We start from the raw sequence: 12,663 nt of genomic DNA on the forward strand, positions 1-12,663 counted from the left end.
ATCTGCTTCTATCTCTTGTCCCTTTGGTTCTTCCTCTACTACTAAGGGTATATCTCGCCCTTTTAGTCTTATTACTTTACCCGCATAGTCCAGCTTGACTCTATGCTGTGTTAAGAAATTTCTCCCTATCAATCCGTCGTACGGAATGTCTAGACCTCTACCGTACACGTGAAATTTCTGTCTCACCTTTTCAGATCCGTCTATACTTAAGTTTATTTGTACCGTGCCTATTGTGCTAACGGCTTCACTCGTTACACCTTTTAACCGAAGCTTTTCTGTTTCATTGATTCCCAGCCTACTCTTTACCGGAATGCTCGTCCTCTTTAACAAACACAATTGTGCTCCTGTGTCTATTAGCAACTTTAAGTACTTCTTTAGTTCTACGCAGTACAACATTACCACGTCGTTTTCTGTTGCACAGTCGATTACCCTCACTATGGGTTTACCTATTGCAACAAGGCCCGACTGCGCGGCCTTGCCGCCTCTTAGTTTCCCTGTACTACCTTTCCTGTTTTGCTCGATACTGGCACCCTGCCATTTCTCCAGGCGTGCCAGGGCCCTTCGTGGCAGTCTTTCGCGTAGTGGCCCTGCCGCTTACACTTAAAGCATGCAACATCTTTTACTCTTGTGCACGGAACTCCGCAGTTCCCTGGACTTTACCCGCATAGTCCAGCTGGACTCTATGCTGTGTTAAGAAATTTCTCCCTATCAATCCGTCGTACGGAATGTCTAGACCTCTACCGTACATGTGAAATTTCTGTCTCACCTTTTCAGATCCGTCTATACTTAAGTTTATTTGTACCGTGCCTATTGTGCTAACGGCTTCACTCGTTACACCTTTTAACCGAAGCTTTTCTGTTTCATTGATTCCCAGCCTACTCTTTACCGGAATGCTCGTCCTCTTTAACAAACACAATTGTGCTCCTGTGTCTATTAGCAACTTTAAGTACTTCTTTAGTTCTACGCAGTACAACATTACCACGTCGTTTTCTGTTGCACAGTCGATTACCCTCACTATGGGTTTACCTATTGCAACAAGGCCCGACTGCGCGGCCTTGCCGCCTCTTAGTTTCCCTGTACTACCTTTCCTGTTTTGCTCGATACTGGCACCCTGCCATTTCTCCAGGCGTGCCAGGGCCCTTCGTGGCAGTCTTTCGCGTAGTGGCCCTGCCGCTTACACTTAAAGCATACAACATCTTTTACTCTTGTGCACGGAACTCCGCAGTTCCCTGGTAAATTACACTGTGGACATCTCCACTCTCGTAACCCTCCATCGGTTTCTCTATCATTCCCTCTGAATTCCCTTACATCTATCGGGTGAACTTTCCTTAACCGCACCCAGCATTCCATGTCTGTGTGTCCCGGCCTGTCACACCCATAGCAAAAGTTTGTAAATTCTTTACCTGTCATGGCTCGTACTCTATGCTCTGGCCTGCTTTTCCTACACTTGCTCGCTATGTGACCTCTCAGCCCACAATTGAAACATCTCAACTCTTTACTTTCTCTCATGTTTTTTACAGCTTCCTTATTTCGAGTATACGTTATCCTCGGGGCTAGTCCCCGCTCTCTCATGGACAATATCGCACTCTCCTCCTGCAGTGCCAACTCCACTGCTGCTGCCAACGTGATTTCATCGCCTCTACTTCTCACTATTGTTTGTATTCTGTCATTACTTAAACCCTGTATAAAACACGCTCTTCCTAAGGAGTCAACTAGTTCTATTGCACCTTTCAAGTTTTCTCTGGCCGTAACTCTGTTTACCGCTTCGCGAAAGTCTCCCTGCATTTCATCAATTCTGCTTGCCCACATTGCTATCGGTTCCCCTTGTCCCTGTCTGGCTTGGAAAATTTTACATGCGTAGTAGTCTATAGTACGCTTACTGGCATAATTTTCTTCTAAAACGTGTTTCACCTCTTGCCACGTACCTGTGCGTTCACGCACCTGCAATCTCGACCTGGCCTCACCGGTTATCTTTGCTTTCACGAACTTCAATAACGTTTCGTGTTCCTCAGGCTTTACTAATTCAAAAGCTGCATCTACATTTTCGATAAATTCTCTTAAATCCTTCTTGTTCCCTTCGAACACTTTCGACACAATACATAGGGCCTCTTTCACTGACATCTTACCACTGGTGGAGGATGACGCAACTTCATTAGTTAGGGGCATCTTAACTAAGTTAACACTTTACACAACAAAATACAATATTCTTAATACAGTTTTAAAATTACCGCTTCTTTTGTGGTGCGCCGTCTGCTCTCTTGGCTCGCGTCGTCCTGCGCTGCTTCGCGCTCTCCTTGTGCCCGCGCTGTCCCGCGCTGCTCCGCGCTCTCTTTGTGCCCGCGCTGTCCCGCGCTGCCCCGCGCTGTGTCTGCGCCCGCACTGTCCCGCGCTGCTGCGATGCGCCGGCCGCCGCTCTGTGGGCTGTGCCGACCCCGTCGCTCTCCTCGGTTGCCGCTGCTACGGCTGCTGCCGCTTCTGCTGCTGCTCGGCCCGGACCCCCGGACTCGAACGCTGGCTGTTTAGGCACCTCTGTGCCTCGTCGCTCCGCGTCGCGCTGCCGCTGTCCTGCGTTGCCCTGCACCCGCGAGGACTACCTTTCTGGACTCTGACGTACTGGTGCTACTAATGCTGAAAGTTGCGAGTCGCCACAACTTCCTGCCAATTGCCACAGTCGCTGTAGCAAAATCTAATGTCTCTGCCTCCTATTTGCCTATGCGCCTTTGTGATAACCCCACACCTGGCACCAAAAAGTTTTTATTTATGTCGCGTCCCAAGCCTGGGTATTGCGAGGGATTGAGCGACACGGTTCGTGGATGGGATTTTAGCCGGTTGACCGTAATGAGAGGGAGACTTTTGATCTGGCTAAGATGTAATAATCCCTGGTTTTCACAAGGCTAGGAAGGTGATAGAAATTAAAGTCGTGATAACTTTAACAAATTGCAGTTTATTCTAAGTGAATACAAATCGCCCTATCTGACGGTGGTTGCACTCACAGGAAGGCCAAGTCTAATACAGAGACGGTGACTGACTCCACCGTTCCGACTGCCTACTAGAAGGTCTGCAACGTTTCTTAACACCCTACGTTAGAGTCCCGCGGCTACGCCCTGACGCTCTCCAGCGACTATCTCCGGCTGCCTGCCTACAGCCCGTTCCCCAGCCCAAGTCGGCTGCTGCTATCTAACTCTTCGCCCTCACCACACAAAACTTAGCTGCCCAGAGCGGCGTGCTCTCGGGTTTTGTTAACGTTTCCCCTCCGACTCCGCCAGCGCTTGGCCTGACGTAGCGTCGAAGGCAACGTGCCCTTATTTGGTAGCGTTAAAACATTGTTGTTGCTATTGTTCTTCAGAGGCTGAGTGGAGGGGCAGAGGCGCCTCTCCCTATATGGCCACGCACTGCGTCCTGAGCCCTTCATTGGCTCCTCGTGATGTAGTGCGGTCCCCACCAAGGGCCCTCTTTCTTTCTCTCTCCACTCCCAGACCTCTCTCTCTAGCCAGGAATGCTTACTGTTGATATTCTTAATTGAATGCTTATCATGAGTCCCTGCACAGACCCTCGTTTGTATCTACCGGCTGTTTACTTTCTTATCAAAGCACCCAGCTGCCCTGCAGCTCGAGTGCCGCCACGGCTGGCCCTTCTGCCACGGCTGGCGTCCCACGCTACAATTTTAACTTCGTCCCACGTACTATTCTTAAGGTACTGCAATTAGACTTGGCTTGTTCCTGCGGTTACAACAAATAGACCCTTGGATTCAAATCCCCTGGTGGACGATGTAATGAATCGCGACGCATTTTGTGTGTTCCATCGCCATTAAGAGGCTCTGAACGTTACAATTAACTGTCAGTTTCGCGTCGGATTCGAAATACTCGACTCACAGGAGATCGACGATTAGGTGCCAGAGGTAGCAATAGAACCTTTGAGACAAGACGGCTTGAGGACGATTTATTGAATCGCGACGGAATTTGTGTGTTCCATCGTCAGTAAGAGGCTCTGAACGTTACAATTAACTGAAAGTTTTGCGTCGGATTTGGAAAACTATACTCACAGGCGAACGACCATAAGGTGCCCGAGGCAGCAATAGACCCTTGGAGACAAGGCATCTGGAGGACGATGTATTGAATCGCGAAGCAATTTGTGTGTTCCACGGCATTAAGAGGCTCAGAACGTTACAATTAACTGTCACTTTAGCGTCGGATTCGAAAAACTAGACTCACAGGAGAACGACCATAAGGTTCCCGAGATAGCAATAGACCCTTGGAGACAAGCCGGCTGGAGGACGATGTATTGAATCGCGACGCAATTTGTGTGTTCCATCGTCATTAAGAGGTTCTGTACGTTACAATTAAATGTCAGTCTTGCGTCGGATGCGGAAAACTAGACTCACAGGAGAACCACCATGAGATGACCGACACAGCAATAGACCGTTGGAGACATTGGGGCTAGAGGACGATGCATTGAATCGCGAAGCAATTTGTGTGTTCCATTGTCATTAAGAGGCTGTGAACGTTATAATTAACTTTCAGTTTTGCGTCGGATTCTTAAAGCTAGACCCACAGGATAATGCCGATGAGGTGCCCTAGGCAGCAATAGACCTTTGGAAACATGTCGGCTGGGGGACGATGTATTGAATCGCGAGGGAATTTGTGTGTTCCATCGTCATTAAGTGGCTCTGAACGTTACAATTAATTGTCAGTTTTGCGTCGGATTCGGAAAACTAGACTCACAGGAGAACCACCATGAGATGACCGACACAGCAATAGACCGTTGGAGACATTGGGGCTAGAGGACGATGCATTGAATCGCGAAGCAATTTGTGTGTTCCATTGTCATTAAGAGGCTGTGAACGTTACAATTAACTGTCAGTTTTGCGTCGGATTCGAAATACTAGACTCACAGGAGAACGACCATAAAGTGCCCGAGGCAGCAATAACCCTTGGAGACAAGTCGGCTAGAGGACGATGTACTGAATCGCGGCGCAATTTGTGTGTTCCATCGTTATTAAGAGGCTCTGAACGTTACAATTAACTGTCCATTTTGGGTCGGATTCGAAATACTAGACCATTAGGTGCGCGAGGCTGCAATAGACCTTGGAGACAAGTCGGCCGGAGGACGATGTACTTAATCTCGACGCAATTTGTGTGTTCCATCGTCATTAAGACGCTATGAGCGTTTCAATTAATTGTCAGTTTTGCGTCGGATTCGGTAAACTAGACTCACAAGAGAACCACCATGAGATGACCGACACAGCAGTAGACAGTTGGAGACATTTGGGCTAGAGGACGATGCATTGAATCGCAACGGAATTTGTGTGTTCCATCGTCATTAAGAGGCTCTGAACGTTACAATTAATTGTCAGTTTTGCGTCGGATTCGGAAAACTAGACCTACAGGAGAACCACCATAAGATGACCTACACAGCAATAGACCGTTGGAGACATTTGGCCTGGAGGACGATGCATTGAATCGCGAAGCAATTTGTGGGTTCCATGGTCATTAAGAGGCTCTCAACGTTACAATTAACCGTAAGTTTTGCGTCGGATTCGAAATACTAGACTCGCGAGAGATCGACGATAAGGTGCCAAAGGTATCAATAGAACCTTGGTGACAAGCCGGCTTGAGGACGATGTATTGAATCTCGACGCACTTTGTGTGTTCCATCGATATTAAGAGGCTATGAACGTTACAATTAACTGTCAGTTTTGCGTCGGATTCGAAAAACTAGACTCAGAGAAGAACGACCATAAGGTGCCAGAGGTAGCAATAGGACCTTGGAGACAAGCCGGCTGGAGGGCGATGTATTGAATCGCGACGCAATTTGTGTGTTCCATCGTCATAAAGAGCCTCTAAACATTACAATTAATTGTCAGTTTTGCGTCGGATTCGAAAAACTAGACTCACAGGGTCACCATAGGTTGCCCGAGGTAGCAATAGACCCTTGGAGTCAAATCCCCTGGTGGACGATGTATTGAATCACGACGCAATTTGTGTGTTCCATCGTCATTAAGAGGCTCTGAACGTTACAATTAACTGTCAGTTTCGCGTCGGATTCGAAAAACTAGACTCACAGGCGATCAACCATAGGTGCCCGAGGCAGCAATAGACTTTTGGAAACAAGGCATCTGGAGGACGATGTATTGAATCGCGAAGCAATTTGTGCGTTCCACGTCATATAGAAGCTCTGAACGTTACAATTAACTGTCAGTTTAGCGTCGGATTCGAAAAACTAGACTCATTGGAGAACGACCGTAAGGTGCCAGAGGTAGCAACAGACCCTTGGAGACAAGTCGGCTGGAGGACGATATATTGAATCGCGACGCAATTTGTGTGTTCCATCGTTATTAAGAGGCTCCAAACGTTACAAATAACTCTCAGAATTGCGTCGGATTCGAATAACTAGTCTCACAGGAGAACGACTAAAAGGTTCCCGAGGCAGCAATAGACCCTTGGAGACAAGTCGGCTGGAGGACGATGTATTGATTCTTGACGCAATTTGTGTGTTCCGCCGTCCTTAGCAGGCTCTGAACGTTACAATGAAATGTCAGTTTAGCGGCGGATTCATAATACTAGACTCACAGGTGAACAACGATAAGGTGCCATGGAGACCAGCCGGCCATAGGACGATATATTCAATCGCGACGCAATTTGTGTGTTCAACCGTCATTAACAGGCTCTGATCGTTACAATTAACTGTCAGGTTTGCATCGGATTCCAAATACTAGACTTACAGGAGAACGACGATAAGGTGCCGAGGTAGCAATAGACACTTGGAGACAAGCCGGCAGGAGTACGATGTATTGAATCCCTACGCAATTTCTGTGTTGCATCGACATTAACAGGCTCTGAACGTTACAACTAACTGTCAGTTTTGCGTCAGATTCGAAATACTGGACTAACAGGAGAACGACGATAAGGTGCCAGAGGTAGCAATAGAACCTTGGAAACAAGCCGGGTGGAGGACGATGTATTGAATCGCGACGCAATTTGTGTTCCATGCTTATTACGAGACTCTGAACGTTACAACTAACTGTCAGGTTTGTGTCGGATTCCAAATACTAGACTCACAGGAGAACGACCGTAAGGTGCCAGAGGTAGCAACAGTCCCTTGCAGACAAGTTGGCTGCAGGACGATGTGATGAATCGCGACGCAATTTGTGTGTTCCATCGTCGTTAGCAGGGTCGGAACATTACAATTAAATGTTATTATTGCGTCGGATTCGAAAAACTAGAATCACAGGGGAATAACCATGAGGTGACCGACACAGCAATATACCCTTCGAGACATTTGGGCTTTAAGACGAAGCATTGAATCTCGACGCAATTTGTGTGTCACATCGTCATTAAGAGGCTCTGAAAGTTACAGTTAACTGTCAGTTTTGCGTCGGATTCGAAAAACTAGACTCGTAGGAGTACGATAATAACGTTTCCGAGGCAGCAACAGACACTTGGAGACAAGTCGGCTGAAGGACGATGTATTGAATCGCGACGCAATTTTGTGTTCCATTGTCGTTAGCAGGGTCGGAACATTACAATTAAATGTTATTTTTACGTCGGATTCGAAAAACTAGACTCACAGGGGAACAACCATGAGGTGACCGACACAGCAATATACCCTTGGAGACATTTGGGCTGGAGGACGATGTATTGAATCGCGACGCAATTTGTGTGTTCCATCGTCATTAAGGGGCTCTGAACGTTTCAATTAACTGTCAGTTTCGCGTCGGATTCGAAATACTAGACTCACAGGAGATCGACGATTAGGTGCCAGAGGTAGCAATAGAACCTTGGAGACAAGCCGGCTTGAGGACGATGTATTGAATCGCGACGCAATTTGTAAGTCGCATCGTCATTACGAGGCTCTGAACGTTACAATTAAGTGTAAGTTTTGCGTCGGATTCGAAAAACTAGACTCGCAGGAGAACGACCATGAGGTTCCCGAGGCAGCAACAGACACTTGGAGACAAGTCGGCTGGAGGACGATGTATTGAATCGCGACGCAATTTTGTGTCCCATCGTCGTTAGTAGGATCGGAACGGTACAATTAAATTTCAGTCATGCATCGGATTCGAAAAAGTAGACTCACAGGAGAACGACCATGAGGTGACCGACACAGCAATAGACCCTTGGAGATATTTGGGCTTTAAGACGAAGTATTGAATCTCGACGCAATTTGTGTGTTCCATCGTCATTAAGAGGCTCTGAACGTTACAATTAATTGTCGGTTTTGCGTCGGATTCGGAAAGCTAGACTCACAGGAGAACCACCATGAGACGACCGACACAGCAATAGACCGTCGGAGACATTTGGGCTAGAGGACGATGCATTTAATCGCGACGCAATTTGTGTGTTCCATGGTCATTAAGAGGCTCTGAATGTTACAATTAACAGTTAGTTTTGCATCGGTTTCGAAAAACTAGACTCAAAGGAGAACGACCAAAGGGCGCCCGAGGTAGCAATAGACCTTTGGAGACAAGTCGGCTGGAGGACGATATATTGAATCTCGACGCAGTTTGTGTGTTCCATCGTCATTAAGAGGCTCTGAATGTTACAATTAACTGTCAGTTTTGCGTCGGATTCGAAATACTAGACTCACAGGAGAACGACGATAAGGTTCCCGAGATAGCAATAGACCCTTGGAGACAAGTCGGCTGGAGGACGATGTATTGAATCGCGACGCAATTTGTGTGTTCCATCGGCATTAAGAGGTTCTGAACGTTACAATTAACTGTCAGTTTTGCGTCGGATTCGAAATACTAGTTCACAGGAGAACTACCATAAGGTGCCCGAGGCAGCAATAGACCCTTGGAGACAAATCGGCTGGAGGTCGATGTATTGAATCGCGACGCAATTTGTGTGTTCCATGGTCATTAAGAGGCTCTGAACGTTTCGATTAAATTTCAGTTTCGCTTCGGATTCGAAAAACTAGACTCACAGGAGAACGACCAAAGGGTGCCCGAGGGAGCAATAGACCCTTGGAGAGAAGTCAGCTGGAGGACGATGTATTGAATCTCGACGCAATTTGTGTCTTCCATCGTCATTAAGAGGTTCTGAACGTTACAATTAACTGTCAGTTTTGCGTCGGATTCGAAAAACTAGACTCACAGAAGAACCACTATGAGATGACCGACACAGCAATAGACCGTTGCAGACATTTGGGCTAGAGGACGATGCATTGAATCGCGACGCAATTTGTGTGTTCCATGGTCTTTAAGAGGCTCTGAACGTTACAATTATTTGTCAGTTTTGCGTCGGATTCTAAAAACTAGACTCACAGGAGAACCACCATGAGATGACCGACACAGCAATAGACCGTTTTAGACAGTTGGGCTAGAGGATGATGCATTGATTCGCGACGCAATTTGTGTGTTCAATGGTCATTGAGAGGCTCAGAACGTTACAATTAATTGTCAGTTTTGCGTCGGATTCGAAAAACTAGACTCACAGGAGGACCGACACAGCAATAGACCGTAGCAAACATTTGGGATAGAGGACGATGCATTGAATCACGACGCAATTTGTGGGTTCCATGGTCATTAAGAGGCTCTGAACGGTTACAATTAACTGTCAGTTTCGCGACGGATTCGAAATACTAGAGTCACGGGTGAACGACCATAAGGGGCCCGAGGCAGCAATAGACCCTTGGAGACAAGTCGGCTGGAGGTCGATGTATTGAATCGCGAAACAATTTGTGTGTTCCATCGTCATTATGAGGCTCTGAACATTATGATTAACTGTCAGTTTTTGTCGGATTCGGAAAACTAGACTCACAGGAAAACCACTATGAGATGACCGACACAGCAATAGACCGTTGCAGACATTTGCGCTAGAGGACAATGCATTGAATCGCGACGCAATTTGTGTGTTACATGGTCATTAAGAGGCTCTGAACGTTACAATTAATTGTCAGTTTTGCGTCGGATTCGGAAAGCTAGACTCACAGGAGAACCACCATGAGACGACCGACACAGCAATAGACCGTCGGAGACATTTGGGCTAGAGGACGATGCATTTAATCGCGACGCAATTTGTGTGTTCCATCGGCATTAAGAGAATTTGAAGGTTATAATTAACTGTTAGATGCGCGTCGGATTCGAAAAACTAGACTCACAGGAGGACCATAGTGTACCCGAGGTAGCAATAGACCCTTGGAGACAAGTCGGCTGGAGGACGATATATTGAGGCTCGACGCAATATGTGTGTTACATCGTCATTAAGAGGCTCTGAACGTTACAATTAACTGTCAGTTTTGCGTCTGATTTGAAATACTAGACTCACAGGAGAACGACGATAAGGTGCCAGGGGTAGCAATAGTTCCTTGGAGACAAGCCGGCTTGAGGACGATTTATTGAATCGCGAAGCAATTTGTGTGTTCCATCGTCATTAAGAGGCTCTAACATTACAATTAACTGGAAGTTTTGAGTCGGATTCGAAAAACTAGACTCACAGGAGAAGCACCGTGAGAAGACCGACACAGCAATAGACCGTTGGAGACAGTTGTGCTAGAGGACGATGCATCGAATCGCGACCCAATTTGTGTCTTCCATTGTCATTAAGAGGCTCAGAACGTTACAATTAACTGTCAGTTTTGCGTCGGATTCAAAATACTAGACTCACAGTAATAGGCAGCAATAGACCCTTGGAGACAAGTCGGCTGGAGGTCGATGTATTGAATCGCGAGGCAATTTGTGTGTTCCATCGTCATTAAGAGGCTCTGAACGTTACGATTAACTGTCAGTCTCGGTTCGGATTCGAAATACTAGACTCACAGAAGATCGACGATTAGGTGCCAAAGGTAGCAATAGTTCCTTGGAGACAAGCCGGCTTGAGGACGATTTATTGAATCGCGAAGCAATTTGTGTGTTCCATCGTCATTAAGAGGCTCTGAACATTACAATTAACTGGAAGTTTTGAGTCGGATTCGAAAAACTAGACTCACAGGCGAACGACCATAAGGTGCCCGAGGCAGCAATAGACCCTTGGAGACAAGGTATCTGGAGGACGATGTATTGAATCGCGAAGTAATTTGTGTGTTCCACGTCATTAAGAGGCTCTGAACGTTACAATTAACTGTCACTTTGCGTCGTATTCGAAAAACTAGACTCACTGGAGAACGACAATAAGGTTCCCGAGATAGCAATAGACCCTTGGAGACAAGTCGGCTGGAGGACGATGTATTGAATCGCGACGCAATTTGTGTGTTCCATCGTCATTAAGAGGTTCTGAACGTTACAATTAAGTGTTAGTTTTGCGTCGGATTCGAAATACTAGACTCACAGGAGAACTACCATAAGGTGCCCGGGGCAGCAATAGACCCTTGGAGACAAATCGGCTGGAGGTCGATGTATTGAATCGCGACGCAATTTGTGTGTTCCATGGTCATTAAGAGGCTCTGAACGTTTCGATTAAATTTCAGTTTCGCGTCGGATTCGAAAAACTAGACTCACAGGAGAACGACCAAAGGGTGCCCGAGGGAGCAATAGACCCTTGGAGAAAAGTCAGCTGGAGGACGATGTATTGAATCTCGACGCAATTTGTGTCTTCCATCGTCATTAAGAGGTTCTGAACGTTACAATTAACTGTCTGTTTTGCGTCGGATTCGAAAAACTAGACTCACAGGAGAACCACCATGAGATGACCGACACAGCAATAGACCGTTTTAGACAGTTGGGCTAGAGGATGATGCATTGTATCGCGACGCAATTTGTGTGTTCAATGGTCATTGAGAGGCTCAGAACGTTACAATTAATTGTCAGTTTTGCGTCGGATTCGAAAAACTAGACTCACAGGAGGACCGACACAGCAATAGACCGTAGCAAACATTTGGGATAGAGGACGATGCATTGAATCGCGACGCAATTTGTGGGTTCCATGGTCATTAACAAGCTCCGAACGTTTCAATTAACAGTCAGTTTTGCGTCGGATTCCAAAAACTAGACTCACAGGAGAACCACCATGAGATGACCGACACAGCAATAGACCGTTGGAGACAGTTGGGCTAGAGAACGATTCATTGAATCGCGACGTAATTTGTGCGTTCCATGGTCATAAAGAGGATCTGAACGGTTACAATTAACTGTCAGTTTCGCGACGGATTCGAAATACTAGAGTCACAGTTGAACGACCATAAGGGGCCCGAGGCAGCAATAGCCCCTTGGAGACAAGTCGGCTGGAGGTCGATGTATTGAATCGCGAATCAATTTGTGTGTTCCATCGTCATTATGAGGCTCTGAACATTATGATTAACTGTCAGTTTTTGTCGGATTCGGAAAACTAGACTCACAGGAAAACCACTATGAGATGACCGACACAGCAATAGACCGTTGCAGACATTTGGGCTAGAGGACGATGCATTGAATCGCGACGCAATTTGTGTGTTACATGGTCATTAAGAGGCTCTGAACGTTACAATTATTTGTCAGTTTTGCGTCGGATTCTAAAAACTAGACTCACAGGAGAACCACCATGAGAAGTCCGACACAGCAATTGACCGTTGGAGACAGTTGGGCTAGAGGAGGATTCATTGAATCGCGACGCAATTTGTGCGTTCCATGGTCATTAAGAGGCTCTGAACGGTTACAATTACCTGTCAGTTTCGCGTCGGATTCGAAATACTAGAGTCACAGGAGAATGACGGTAAGGTGCCAGAGGCAGCAATAGACCCTTGGAGACA

General features: G+C 46.7%; 1 protein-coding gene across 1 annotated transcript; it reads right to left on the reverse strand.

Moving 5' to 3' along the window:
• Positions 1-1,065: 1,065 nt before the first annotated feature.
• Positions 1,066-2,121, reverse strand: LOC126482265 (uncharacterized). Its single transcript, XM_050106246.1, has one exon. The coding sequence runs from the start codon at positions 2,119-2,121 to the stop codon at positions 1,066-1,068; it is 1,056 nt and encodes a 351-aa protein (XP_049962203.1).
• Positions 2,122-12,663: the final 10,542 nt, after the last annotated feature.

The sequence above is a fragment of the Schistocerca serialis genome, chromosome 5 (genome assembly GCF_023864345.2).
Source record: "Schistocerca serialis cubense isolate TAMUIC-IGC-003099 chromosome 5, iqSchSeri2.2, whole genome shotgun sequence".
Lineage (NCBI taxonomy): Eukaryota > Metazoa > Arthropoda > Insecta > Orthoptera > Acrididae > Schistocerca > Schistocerca serialis.

Excerpts from the sequence above, each read along its gene's own strand:
- LOC126482265 (XM_050106246.1), bottom strand. The coding sequence starts at position 2,121 with ATGTCAGTGAAAGAGGCCCTATGTATTGTGTCGAAAGTGTTCGAAGGG.